Genomic DNA, 14,740 nt, shown 5'->3' with positions numbered 1-14,740 from the left:
TTTTCTGTCATTATTTCTTGAAATACGTTTTTCCTGTCTACCTCAGTTTCCTTTCCTTCTGGAACCCCTATTGTTCGAATATTGTTTTGTTTTGTATTGTCCCAAAGCTCCCGTAGACTCCTCCTGCTTTTTAATTTTTTTTCTAGAAGCTGCTGTAATTGGGTATTTTTTTCCATCTTGTTTTCTAGCTCACTGATGCGGTCCTCTGCTTCTTCTAGTATACTCTTGATGCTTTCTATTGAGTTCTTGGTTGTAGCGATGTAATTTTTAATTTCTTCTTGGTTCATCTTCATTTCCTCTTGGTTCTTTTTCAATTCTTCTGGTTCTTCTTCAATTCCTCATGTTTCTTCTTCATTTGTTCTTGGTTATTGTCAAATTTTCCTTCAATTTTCTTAAAATCCATCTTATGATCATTACTCTGAATTTCTGCTCTGGTAGGTTGCTTGCCTCTAACTCGTTTACTTCCTTTTCTGGAGATGCCTGCTTTTTTTTTCATCTGCGGGCTATTTCTTTGTCTTCCCATGGTCTCTCTTTTCAGGATGTCTGGTTATGTGGTTTTCTTTCTCTTGCGTTGATTTAAAGGCACAAAATATAACACTACTATGTACAACACAAAAGGCACTGAACAGGAATGTATTTGCGATATTAATAAACTATAATAAAGGTTATCACTAGAGAAAGGCAAATTAGGGTGTAGGGGAGAAAGAAGAAAGGTAAAAATAAAGAGGGATAAATAATGAGATCAAAAGAAAAAAGTAGCATCGAAATGAAATTGGAGAACAGGATTAAAAAAAGAGAGAGAAAGAAAGAGAGAGAGAGAGAGAGAGAGAGAGAGAGAGAGAGAGAGAGAGAGAGAAACAAGAAGCAGACTAAGAGAGAAAGGTGAAACAAACTATATATATATATATATATATATATATATATATATATATATATGGAGAAAATTTACATAGAACAACCACTAATCCCCGCAAATGCCAGCAATAATACTTGGAGGTTAATACAAACTACAATATTCACTATTGTTATGCAAGGTTATGATAAACAGAAGTAAAAAATAAACAAAAACAAAGCAATTAAAAAAATACTACGCAACAATAACAACAAAAGTATAAGCATATAAATTTCACTAAAAAGCGTAAAAATTCATATAATCAACGTTCATGGAAACAATAACAAGGATAGAGCGGAAAACAGTTTTTTCTCTTTTTAACTAGTTAATACAGTATAGCAAAGAGAGTCGTATTTATTAGCTTGCAGCAGGGGGTTGAAAATTTTGTCTATAAGTATGGTGAGAATTTTAGCAGGGGTATACAGAAAGAATAGTGAAAAACTAAAGCTGGAAAGGGATAAGATAAACAGGAGATGAAAAGGTTAAAGGTTAGTAAGAGAATGATGGCATAAAGGTCGAGTTGAGATAGGGTTGAATGATGCTGTAGTAGAGATTAAAATAGAATGAAGACTAATCCAAATGTAAAATAAAAAGAAATTAAAATGGAACTAAAAAAAAGAAAGAAACAAAAGGAAACAAAAAATGCAAAATAGCAGTAGTAATAATGATTGAAATTGAAAAATGTAATCATTGCAAAGGTAAAATCAAGTGAGGAAAAAAGAAAAAAATTCGCTTCTTAAGTAAAAGATGTAAAAAATGAAAATAAACTACAAGATGTAAAAGATGAAAATAAAATAAAGAATAGAAAAATTAGCATAAAAATGTCCAGTATTGGTCATTCACTTCCTCTGTTATTTATTTGGCACGCCTATTTCTCAGTCCAGACAGTATTGCAGTTCCCTGTGTTCCATTGCACCTCAGTTTTGTAAGATAGTCCTTAATTTTAAGTAGGCTATTCCTTAGTTATTTGTGTCCATTTACTTTTGATTAATTAAAAGTAATTAAAAAAAAAAGAAAGAAAGAAAGGTAAAAAGGGGAAAAAAATCTGTTTGTAATTCAGCCCTTAGTGGGCAGTGTTTTTGGTTTGACTTCCCAGACTTTTTGGCTGCTCTAGCCTTCTTTCTTTATGGCTCTATGTTTTGTTGAGGAAAGCTGCCTGGGTACTGGCTCCCAGATTGACTTGGTTCCCAGATTGTTTCTTCTCGCTCTGATCCCCTGTTTCCAGGAAGGCAATTTCCTCCTGCAGTCTCCCAGGATATGCCAAACTGGGCAGTCCTTCCCTAGTACTCAGAAGCAAGGGGTTGAAGGGGATCAGGTGCAGGATGGGTTTGTGCCAAGGTGTCCAGATGTTCTGCTTTTGGTGGGACGGTCCTGATTCTTAATAATTTGTCCCGTGTCCCTTGGTGTTTTTAAAAAAGACCCGATTTGGGGGAAGATCATGCCAAAGCCAGCACTGGGTCTTGCCTGGTGCAATTGTCTCTGCAGCCACTGTCTCTTTCGGCGCAGCTTGGCATGGGCTGCTAGGGACTTGGGACTCTCTGAGCACAGGGCCGCCCGGGGCTAGAGCCGTGCGGGCCTAGGGACTCTCATGGCACAGAGCCGCTCGTAGTGTGGTGGCGCAGGGCCACTGGGGGCACAGAACCGCTGGGGGCACGGAGCTGCTGGGAGCACGGAGCCGCTCGGGCACGCTGCGGGTACAGTCACTGCCTTTGGCACGGTAACCTAGAACCCTCTTGTTTTCCCTGCAAACTCTGACCTTTCTGTGGGTGATTGAAGAACTCCCTTGAATGTATGTGTTTGTGTCCATTGGGGTGTCACAGCTGCTCGATGGTCTTCACTGTTGTGGGTTTTCCAGGCCTCAGAGAAGGTCCTCTTTTCTTGGTAAGATGGCGCAGCCTTCCCTCTGAGCCCGTAGCTCTGGGAGAGGTCTCCGCCGCCGCAGTGCTGGCTGCTTGGTCAGGAAATCATGTCCAGAGGACCCTTACCTTCTTTTAGAGTTCTGCTACCCCTTAACTTGCCAATCTATACTCCCTGAGCAACTCTTAGAAGCTGATTCTATCTGTTCTGGGACTAGGCTCAGAACAAGTCTATCTGATCGGTCGCCATTTTATCTCCCTCAGTAATTAAGTCTTGATTCTTGTTGGTATCACTGGGAGGAATTGACCTCCAGGCCAATTGGCTGTGAGTATCAGCTGTATCTATGCCAGGATACCTTCTGTATTGGAGACAGCCTTATAGAACCAGACTTTCATAATTCCAAAAGCCTCTGTGCTCAGCTTGGATGGGGTGGAGTCTCAGGGCTGAGCTGACAGTCTTGCTTTCAGTCAGCCCTGCCCTTGTGCACACACCTTCAAACCTCTGCCTTTAGCAGCTCTCCTGAGTTTCTGACTGACAGTCCAGATTCCCCCTGTAAGAGTGTGGGTCTTCCAGGGGCTTGCCTGTAACTGGGTTTCAGTGCAGTTGGAACTGGGATTCATTGCAGTTAGGAGCTTCCGACTCCTTCTGCTATGGAAAGCCTGTGGCAATCTCTGCAGTCAGACCTCTCTGCACACAGTCACATGTGCATGTGATCCTGCTGACCCCTGCCCACTGCAGCTCCCTCAGGTCTCCATTTCTCCGAGTCTCCGTGTGTGCCTTTCTCTATAGTCCATACTCCACCCATATGAGCCTGTGTCCACAGGATTTCGGCCACAGATGGCGTTCGGTGCAGTCAAAACTGGGGTTCAGTGTATTCGGTGGCTTACTTTCCCCTCCTGCCAGCCAGGCACTCGGCTGTCCTTCCTCTCTGCACGTGTGCATGTCTCTGTACCTCAGCGTTTTGAGGATCCTCTGATCCATGAGCTTTTCTCTTTCCTTTTAGTTGTAGCATTTCCACACATCCAGATTTCCTGTGATTTTGGATGATGTCCGAACTGTCTTTTAGTTGTTTTGAAATTGTTATGCAAGGCAGAAGTGTAGGTGCTTACCTAGGCCACCATGTTGTTTTTTCTCCCTAAGAACCACTCTTGAAGTAGCAATGGGAGAATGTTTGGCTGGACCTCTTCATGGAGGTGATATTTTTAAAATTTGAATAAAGATCATTTGTCAAATGGGTAGGTAATTGTGATTTTATTTTATACCATCATTATCCTTTTATATAATACAATTCTAAATTATTGGGAAAAAAAAAGGTGCCGAAATATGTGTCTGGCCATACCACCTTCAGTTTTTACATTCATTGCCTCTTACTTTAGGTCCTTTTGTGAATATTCAGTGAGCAAGTCAAATTTGTTCCCTTACCAGATTGTATTCCAACCCAAGCTGTCATCTGGTTAATGTGTAAAAACTCTAGATGTTGTCTATGTTGTCAAGGGAAGGGTCTTTGAGAGGCAGACAAACCACCTTGCTTCTAGTTTCAGGTTTTCCAGCTAGCTCTGGAACCTGAAGCTAATTTTTTCTTTGTAAAATGATTGTCAATATTGTTTGGTGATAGGCAAGATAGCATCTAGTCTACTGCCAATACCTGTCATAGAAGACTGGAGAAGAACCAAACAACACTTAGAGAGATGGAATACACATTATTATTACAAGAGGGCGGAGAGAAACTGTATTTCAGATTCTGGCCCCAACATGGAGGAACTTTCCCTATTTATATGTTTTTACCTTCTTTGTCTCCCAAATATGGGGTGTTTCTGGTCCCCTTTGCAAGTTCTTAAAGAGCCCTATGTGCTTGGTCTTTGAGACTTCAACCAAAGGCTTGGCCTGGTGCCAGCACTGTGAACTTCATCCTGGGAAGGTTTGTGTCCTCTTTGGAGTAGTCTTATTTTACTTATTATTTAAGCAAACAAGCATTTACAGAATCCAAAATAGCAGGGTTAAATTTTTAAACAGCTGTTTTTATATAAATATTATGGCTAATACTTCCAGTACTATGTCAAACAGGAGTGGTGAGAGTTGGCATCCCTGTCTTGTTCCTGTTCTTAAAGGGAAAGGTTTTAGTTTTTGCCCATTGAGTAAGGGAATGGTTTTAGTTTCTTCCCATTGAGTATGATGTTTGCTGTGGCTTTATCATATATAGCTTTTATTATGTTGAGGTATGTTCCTCCTATTCCACCTTGTTGAGAGTTTTTATCAGGAAAGGGTGTTGGATTTTATCAAGTGCTTTTTCTGCATCAATTGATTTGACTATATGCTTTTTATCTCTCAATTTATGTGATGTATCATGTTTATTTATTTATTTTTAAAATATATGTTATTGATTTTATACAGAGAGGAAGGGAGAGAGATAGAGAGTTAGAAACATCGATGAGAGTCATCGATCAGCTGCCTCTTGCACACCCCCTACTGGGGATATGCCCGCAACCAAGGTACATGCCCTTGACTGGAATCGAACCCGGGACCCTTCAGTCCCCAAGCCGACGCTCTATCCATTAAGCCAAACCGGTCCCGGCGTATCATGTTTATTGATTTGTGGATATTGTATTATCCTTATATTCCCGGAATAAATCCTACTTGGTCATGGTGTATGATCTTTCTGATGTGCTGTTGGAGCCAAGTTGATAGAAATTTGTTGAGGATTTTGGCATCTATGTTCATGAGGTATATTGGCCTATAATTCTCTTCCATTGTGTTGTCTTTATCTGGTTTTGGTATTGGGATGAAGCTGGCTACATAGAGGAGCTTGGAAGTGTTCTTTCCTCTGGAATTTTTTGAAAAGTCTGAGGCAGACAGGTTTTAGTTCTTGTACGTTTGGTAAAACTCCCCTGTGAAGCAGTCTGGCTCTGGGCTTTTGTTTGCTTGAAGTTTTTTTTTTTTTTTTATGATTGCTTCAAGTTCTTCCATAGTTATTGGCCTATTGAACTGTTTAGATTCTTCCTGATTGAATTTTGGAAGGTTATATTTTTCTAGGAATATGTCCATTTCTTTCAGGTTTTCCAGTTTGTTGCAATAAAGTATTTTTTCATATTTTTTAACAATCCTTTATATTTCAGTGGGGTCTGTTGTTATTTCACCTCTTTCTCTTCTGATTTTGTTTATTTGGGTCCTCTCTCTCTGCTTCATAGTGAGCCTGGCTAGAGGTTCATCAATCTTGTTTATCCTGTCAAAGAACCAGCTCTTGGTTTTGTTGATCTTCTTTATTGTTTTTGTTTGTTTGTTTGTTTTGTTTTTGTGTGTTGTTTTGTTTGTTTGTTTGTTTGTTTGATTTTGTATATTTCATTCCATTCTCTTCTGGCCTGATGAGTTTCTGTTTTGAAATCAGTTGCTAGTCTTAAGGGGGTTCTTTTGTATGTTACATTCTGTCTTTCTCTGGATGTTTTTAAGATTCTTACTTTGTCATTGGTGTTTGTCAATTTAATTATAATGTGCCTTAGCATCAGTCTTTTTGGGTTCATTTTGCTTGGAACTTTGTGAGCTTTTTGCTATTTGTGTTTTTTTTTTTCTTTTATATATAGGGAAAGCTTTCTGTCATTATTTCTTCAAACAGGTTTTCTATTCCTTGTTCAGTTTCCTCTCCTTCTTGAACCCCTATTTTGTGAATGTTGTTTTGTTTTGTGTTGTCCTAAAGCTCTCCTGCTTTTTAATTTTTTTTTCTAGAAGCTGCTCTACTTGGGTATTTTTTCCACCTTGTCTTCTAGCTCACTGTTGCAGTCCTCTGTTTCTTCTAGTCTACTTTTGATGCTTTCTATTGAGTTCTTCACAGCAGTGATGTCATTTTTTCATTTCGTCTCGATTCTTCTTCATTTCTACTTGGTTCTTGCTCATTTTTTAAAACTGTCTTCCATTCTTTTCAGCCACCTCATGTTCATTTCCTTGAATTCTTTATCTGACATGTTACTTGCCTCTATTTCATTTAGTTCCTGTTCTGGTGATGCCTGCTTTTCTTTCATATGCACGCTGTTTCTTTGTCTCCCAATTGTCACTCTTCTCCCAATGTCTGGTTATGTTGTTCTCTCCCTCTTTATCCCAGGTGAAATCTGACCTTTCAGCGGTGGAGTGTAGAGCTTCTCTGAATGTGCCATGTTTGCACCAATTGGGGACCAATGTTCTGGGGTTTGCAGCTGTTCAGTGGTTGTAGCATTTGTAGCTTTTCAAGCTGACCCTTGCCCCTCTTTAATGTGTAGTTTTGGTTTCTCAAGTCTTCTATTTGACAATGTAATATTTTTTTGTTTAACATCATTCAGTGTAAGTTGTTACCTGAAAGAAGCATTTACCTTTGCTTTTCTCCTATCTTCCCTAACAGTTGAGGATATTAGTCAAAGTAAATCAGTGTTGACCATTTCTCCTGTTTTCTATTGCAGATTATTCTTCAGCTGTTCAGAAATTTTCCCAGACTCTGCAGTCCTTTCAGTTTGATTTTATTGGAGATACTCTGACTGATGATGAGATTAATATTGGTAAGTCTTCAGTTACAAGAGGCCACATGCCACCTCAAGGCAGGTCTGAGATTATTTATCCTTCTTGTTTGTGGAATCTGAGAACCTGGGTATCTTTTTTTTTTTTTTTTTTTTTTTTATCTGTGGTCAAGTATCCTATTCCTGGGAGATTCCTTAAGAGAGATAAAGAAACATTTCCTCCCATTCCCATATCTTTCTCACCAATAGTAGTCAAAATATATCCCTTAAAACACATGTGTCAAACACAAGGCCCGCGGGCCAAATCCGTCCAGCCAGGCCTTGCAATGTGGCCCGCAACGCGCTGTCATCACTGCACTCCGCTGCGTTTCCATCACAATGACAGTTTATGACTGTTCAGTAAACCATTCGGCCCGCGATTTAGGCTGGATTTTAGATTTTGGCCCCTTCTCTGATTGAGTTCGACACCCCTACCTTAAAACCTTAATTGAGGCCTTTTACTGAGTTAGTATGAAAGGGAGTTTTTCTTTAAAGAATTTGATACATGAAAAATATATTTTTGTAATGAATAAATTAAAGCTGCTTCTATTCTTGCTTCTGCTTTCAATATATCTATTGAAGATAACCTTTGACCTGTAGATAAACATTTAAGCTTTAGAACACAAAAAGGTGAGGGATTTCTTAATAGTTCTTGTTTTCCTGGAACCCAGGCACAGATAAATTTCAACACTCTTAGGGGACTAGGATTCACAAAGCAGGGAAAAACTTAGAGTGCTTTCAAAGGAAAGTACCAGTTCTTAGGGCCCTCTGAGTTCCCATGGGAGCATTTGACTGAAGATGTTGAGCACACAAAATGAGGAGAATGCAAGATATGAGTATCACCTTTTTTAACACTTGAAGAGTTTTTATACTCTCCTATTGGTTAAGTGCCAGCCAGGGGCAAGTAAGTGGTACGAAACAATCCCAACATATTCCTGATTGTGGATACAGAATTCACTGAAGTGAATGTGTTTCTCCAGTACATCCTTTAGTAGGCCTAGGCTTTAGGCTTGTCTGCCATTCACTCTTGCTTTACTTTAAAGTTCACACAGACTCACTAATTGTGTACTCTGAGCTATCCCCTCTATTCTACCCCTCCCACCATTTTATATCAATGGTAATAACTATTCTATTGTAATACCTTGGCTCATTATTTCCTTACTAGAGGCATTTTTTCATGTCTCTTGGCCAGTTGTATGTTCTCTTTGGAGAAATGTCTATTCAGGTCTGCCCCTTTTTAACTGAATTATTTGTCTTGCTTTAGTTGAGTTGTATGAATAATTTATATATTTTGTATATTAACCCCTTATCATATGTACTAGAGGACTGGTGCATGAAATCCGTACATGAGGGGTCTCCCTCAGCACAACCTGCATCCTCTTACAATCCGGGACCCCTGTGGGATTAGGCCTAAACTTGCAGTTGGACATCCCTCTCGCAATTTGGGAGGGCTGGCTCTTAACTGTTGTGCCTGCCTGCCTGATTACCTCTAACCCCTCTGCCTGCCTGCCTGATCACCCCTAACCGTCTCTGCCTCGGCCCCCACTACTATGGCTTTATCCAGAAGGACATTCAGAATGATGTCCAGAACGGCCTTCAGCTGACTGGTCTAATTAGCATATTATGCTTTTATTATTATAGATGGGGAGATGATAGGAGTTAGGTCCGTGGTTTTGTATTTGCCTTGATCTGGGTTAATATCCAGACACATTTATTTATTAGCTGTATGGTCTTAGGCAGTTTTCTGTTTTTAAAAATAAAAATTGAGCTTATTGGTATTTTTGCATTATCATGTAACTAAAGGCTTGATGTATGAAATTATTTATGGGTATGGTCCCTAGGTCTGGACAGCGATTGAAGCATAAGCGTCTAATGTAGAAAGGCAGGTCTTAGTTGATCTCAGGACCCTGGGCAGCACCTGGGCCTCCGGGCCCATGCACGCCCTTCTCTGCCTGAATCACAGTACCTGAGTCTCCATGTGGAAATGTGGTGAGCTTGGCCAGACATTACAGGCCATGGCACAGTGGGGGTCTCTGGGCCACCCAGCAGTATCGCACAAAGCTGGGCGGGCCACGTGCTCTATTCTGGCCAGCCTCATAGATTGGTTCCTGCTTGAACCCACGGGGAGCCAGACCGGCCTCTGCAGTCCTAGCGGCTGCCTCCCTGCTCACCTGGAAGAGGCTTCCTGGGTTTGGGGTGGGCCCCTCATGGGTGCCAGGCACCTGAGCACAGGACTTTCCCTGGCATGCGAGTCCTGGTGTCCCAGGAGTGGGTGGCAGGGGGAGTGAGACAGCTTGGCAGACACCCTGCATTCTCACTGCAGCTCCGTCCCTGTCATCTTCACCCCCAGGTAGCCTGTAAAGTTCACAGCCTCCCCCCCACCTGGGTACTGCGGCAGGTTGCTTGCAGCCACCCAGCCCCAGTTCTCTATCCCAGGTGGGGCTCAGCCCTGATCAGGCAATCTGGGCCTGCTGGCTACAGGTTGTCTGCAGGGCAATTGATCAGGGCTAGGCCCCCCTGCCAGCTCCCTCAGCACCTGTGAGCTAGGAGGTGACCCCACCACCACCACCACCACTGCACCTGGTTGCCATATTTTGGGTGGTCGGCAGGGTGCTCAGGCCTCCAAACACACCTGCCTTGGCCTGGTACTGTGCACTCACCTGCTCCACCATCCCTCCACAGTTCTGAACTCATTGGGGCCCATCGGGGCCATCAGTGCCTTCACTGCCACTTGCTGCCAGCACCACATTGCAAGTGCCCGCCCTGTTTTGCACTCCCCCCTGGTGGTCAGTGCACGTCATAGTGAGCTTTTGAACTCTCAAGTGAACTCCCAGTCCAGGGGACAATTTGCATACTAGGCTTTTATTATATAAGATAATATAAATATACATTGTAAAATATGGGAAATAGAGAAAAAGAATATAAATGGCTGTAATTTGCTGAGCACGTACTATGTGAAAAATGCTTTGTATTTATTATCTAATTTTCAGAGCAATGCTAAGGAGTTAGACTGAGACTAAGGGAGGTAAAGAAACTTGCCTAGGATAATGTAGCTAATAAGTAGCGTAAGTGGGATTGTTAATCATCATTTCCACTCAAAGAACAAAAATTGCTCTGAGGTATTTCCTTCTAGTCTTTTAAAAAATCTGAGCAGGAAAACCAAAATGGTGGTGTAGGTGAGTAACTAATCTGCAGCCTCGCACAACAATTTCAAAACTACAACTAAAGGACAAAACATCTATCACCCAAAACCACAGGAAAGCTGGCTGAAAGACAAAGGAGCACAAGTGCTGGAAGGCTGAAAAGCCTAGTTACGGAGGCACGTGAATTGGGCTGGTGGCAGACGACTGGGCGCATGGCTTTTTTTCAACCAGAAAGGAAACAAGCTCCCAATCACTTTGAAATCCAGTTTCTGGGGTCATGTGGGGGACCCAGACGCCTACGGGGAGAAACTGGTCTGTCAGACATCAGTTCGAAAAGTGAGGGTGACTTTTTTGCAGAGGTCCGCACAGCAATCATCGTTTATTGCACTGGAGTGCAGAGACTTAGAAACACTGAAAGGTAAAGAGGGCTGACTGCAGCCATTGCTGTTTGCCACTCCCCAGCCTAGTGATGTCCTGAGATCCTGCTCTGTCCTGATGCCCCGCCCTGCCCTGAGGCTCCGACCTGCACATTCTACAAATCTGCCCAGGCTGCACACAGCTGCTTTTGCATAAGCAGCAAAAATGCTGAGAAAAGGAAGGAGATCTAAAACAAAAGAAATGGAGGAGAGCAAAAGACTGGTTATAGAATTCAAAACCATGGTTATAAAGTTTTTCAAGAATTTCTTAGAAAAGGTTGATAAATTTAATGAAATTAATCCAACTAGAAATTAAAAATACACTGACTGAAATAAAAAATATTATACAGAGACTCAACAGCAGACCAGAATAATGCATGAATCAAATCAAAGATTTGGAATACAAAGAGGAAAAGAACACTCTTCCGGAGAAGCAAGAAGAGAAGAAAATGCGGAAAGTTGAAGATAGTGTAAGAAGCCTCTGGGACAACTTCAAGCTTACCAACATCAGAATTATGGGAGTGCCAGAAGAAGAGAGAGAGAGGGAAAGACACTGAAAACCTATTTGACAAAATTATGACTGAAAACTTCCCCACCTGCTGAAAGAAATAGACTCACAAGTCCAAGAAGCACACAGAACCCCAAACAAAAGCAATCCAAAGAGGACCACACCAAGACACATCAAAATTAAAATGCCAAGAGCAAAAGACAAAGAATCTTACAAGCAGCAAGAAAAAAACAGTTAGTTACCTACAAGGGAGCACCCATATGACTATCAGCTGATTTCTCAACAGAAACTATGCAGTAAAGCAACAAGCAGACTGTCAAATTACAGCAGGGAGGGTACGGAGATCTGGGGAAAATAAGAGATCAACTGAAGGACTTGTATATATGCATATAAGTACAACAATGGAAACAAAACTCTGGGGAGTGAGGGCATGTATGCGGGGGCAATGGTGTATGTATGCAGATAATAATTTAATAATAATAATAAAAAGTAAACAAGAAAAAAAATAGAAAGAAAGAAACTATGCAGGCCAGAAGGGAGTGGCAAGAAATATTCAAAGTGTTGAATAGCAAGAACCTACAACCAAGATTACTTTACCCATCAAAGTTATCATTCAGAATTGAAGGGCAGATAAAAAGCTTCATGGTTCAGAGAAAGCTAAAGGAGTACATCACCACCAAACCAGTATTATATGAAATGCTAAAAGGTGTTCTTTAAAAAGAGGAAAAAGAAGAAAAAAGTAAAGATAAAAATTATGAATAACAAATACATATCTATCACAAGTGAATCTAAAAGTCAAGTTAATTAAAAATCTGAGGAACAGAATAAACTGGTAAATATAATAGAATCAGGAGCATAGAATGGGAGGGAATTGATAATTCTCTGGGGGAAAGGGGTGTCTGTGTTGGGGGTATGGGAAGAGACTGAACAAAAATCATATACCAATGGGTGAGGACAGTGGGAGGTAAGGGCAGATGGTGGAGTGAGAACCAGGTGGAGGTGAGCTATGGGGAGTGGGGAGGAGAAACAATTGTAATAATATGAAGAATAAAGATTTATGTAAATAAAATATCTGAGCATACTTTTTAAAAAATAAATCTTTATTGTTCAGATTATTAAAATCTTTCCTCGTCCCCCCACCCATAGCACCCCTCCACCCCGTTCCCACCCCAACCTCTTCCCACCCATCTGTCCTCATCCATAGGGTACCATTTTAATCCTGTCTCTTCCTGCACCCAGCACACCCATTTCCTCTCAAGAATTGTCAGTCCTATCCCTTTCTATGCCCCTGATTCTATTATATTCTGTTCATCAGATTTTTACTCATTTGATTTACAGATTCACTTGTTGATAGATATGTATTTATTGTTCATAATTTTTATCTTTACCTTTTTCTTCTTCCTCCTCTTCTTTATTTTATTTTTTAAAAATCAATCTTTATTGTTCATATTATTACAAAGGTTCCTCATTTCTTCCCCCTCCACCAGGTTCCCACCCCACCCTCCACCCCCTCCCCACCCCCCATTGTCCTCATCCATAGGTGCACAGTTTATGTTCAGTCTCTTCCCGCATCCACCACTCCCCCTTTCCCCGAGAACTGCCAGTCCACTCCCCTCCTGTATCTCTGACTCTACTACAATCAACAGCTAATATTGTTCATCAAGTTTTTCAATCTCCTTTTTTGTTGTTGTTGTTTTTTTTAAAATAATAAACTTTTTCACTTTTAAAAATAAATTTTAAAATCTAATACTTTTAAACCTTGTTTTTTCTGCCCTGGGAATTGAGAAACAAACTTGTTTACATGTAAACTTGCCCCTAGGCTATCAAAAGGTGTAGCCCTTCAAATGTAAATAAACACATTGTTTAAAGATAGCTGCTGGTTGGTTGGATTACCTGTTCTGGGTGGGAAGGGCTTGTCCTCCCCTTTCTCCATTAAAATTAAGGTGTTAGCTTTAAAACCTCTTTTTGGCAAGAGACCTTAAACTTTCAGAACTTTAAATTTTTCAGGTAGTAAATCAGTTACTTAGCATTTTCTCAAATCAATAATACCTCCACATGCCCAAGGATACACTTCACACAAAAGACATTTCCAAATAGATCAACCAACCTCATCCAGACCCCACACAAGGCACTCACAGATCAACACCCCAATAATAACTCAACACATGCAGATCTAAGCCTTTATCACTTGATTCAGCAGACCCTCAAGTTCCCCCAAAAGTTTCCAGCCATGTCTGAGAGGCAGCCCTGAGGCATGGGCAGGTGAGGAGCGAGCTGTTCGGGCCTGGCTGCTCCAGGCCTGGCCTCTGTTGCTCTGGTCCACTCCACAACCAGCTGCTCCGGGTCTGGTCACTGCCGCTCCTGGCCTGGCTGCTGCTGCTCTGGGCCTGGCTGCTCCCGACCCGGCTGCTCTAGGCCCAGCTGCTTCTTTTTCATTTATTTATTTTATTAATTTCTTTATTAATTAAGGTATCACATATTTGTCCTCAATCCCCCATTCCAATCCCCCTCCCCCACTCATGCCCCAACCCTCCTATTGTCCTTGACCACTGGTTAGGCTCATATGTGTGCATATAAGTCCTTTGGTTGATCTCTCCCTTTTAATCCCCACCCTCCCTTTGAGGTCCAACAGTTTCACCCATGGCTCCTTATCTCTGGGTCTGTTCTTGTTCATCAGTCTATGTTGTTCATCATTTCTCCTAGATGGTGAGATCATGTCCTACTAGAAATATATTTATAAGAATAAAAAATGAGACAAGCAATAATCGTTATGCTGAAAAGCATATGCATCAGTCTGTAGTGAGCTTCTTTCTGGGCTCCCAGTTCTTCTGAGACCCAATTTCAATGTCAAACAGTTTCTTATGTGTACATGACAGCAATGATATTTCAGTTCTGGATGGTGGGAAAATGGTGGTAATGCAGGTCCAGTCCTCTCTGGTTTGGTCCTGGGCAACCTGAAGTGATACACAGCTGCTGACTGCTATTATGGTCATCAGTGATTTCCATATCTGGACTGCTTCTCTTCTGTCTTCATGGTTGGAATAGTCCTGTCAATTCCTCTCTGTTGCCAGAATCCACATGGTCTTGGAGTTGTTTTCTGAAAATATACAAATGTATTCTCAACCAAAAAGTTAATAGAGGAATATTTTCCATCAACTTGACTTGGGATCCTTTTTCAGTTTTTGCCTAAATGATTTTCGTCTGGCTTGTTTTGACACCATGTGTGTTTTTCATGGGTGTCTTGCTGATAGCAGTACAATCAATTTTTTAAAGTACAAATTTTCTAGATGTAATTTACTTTCAGGATATTTTTTCTTACTTGATATTCTACTTTCCCCCTTTTTTTGATTTAAATATTAGGAGTCTTTTGAAAATTTTATAATGTAGTCTTGATAGCTTTTAACTTTTAA

General features: G+C 41.0%; 1 protein-coding gene across 2 annotated transcripts in view; it reads left to right on the top strand.

Moving 5' to 3' along the window:
- Positions 1–14,740, top strand: part of OPHN1 (oligophrenin 1) — a 333,832-nt gene that overhangs the window by 88,290 nt on the left and 230,802 nt on the right. For both annotated transcript variants that reach the window (XM_036411404.2, XM_036411403.2), the window contains exon 3: positions 7,171–7,266. In XM_036411404.2, the coding sequence (XP_036267297.1) occupies positions 7,171–7,266 (96 nt within the window). The remainder of the gene's footprint in view (positions 1–7,170; positions 7,267–14,740) is intronic.

This window comes from Pipistrellus kuhlii, unplaced genomic scaffold (assembly GCF_014108245.1).
Source record: "Pipistrellus kuhlii isolate mPipKuh1 unplaced genomic scaffold, mPipKuh1.p scaffold_m20_p_40, whole genome shotgun sequence".
In the NCBI taxonomy this organism is placed as follows: Eukaryota; Metazoa; Chordata; class Mammalia; order Chiroptera; family Vespertilionidae; genus Pipistrellus; species Pipistrellus kuhlii.
The sequence above is the reverse complement of the archived record's forward strand: the minus strand, read 5'-3'. Positions and strand labels throughout refer to the sequence as shown.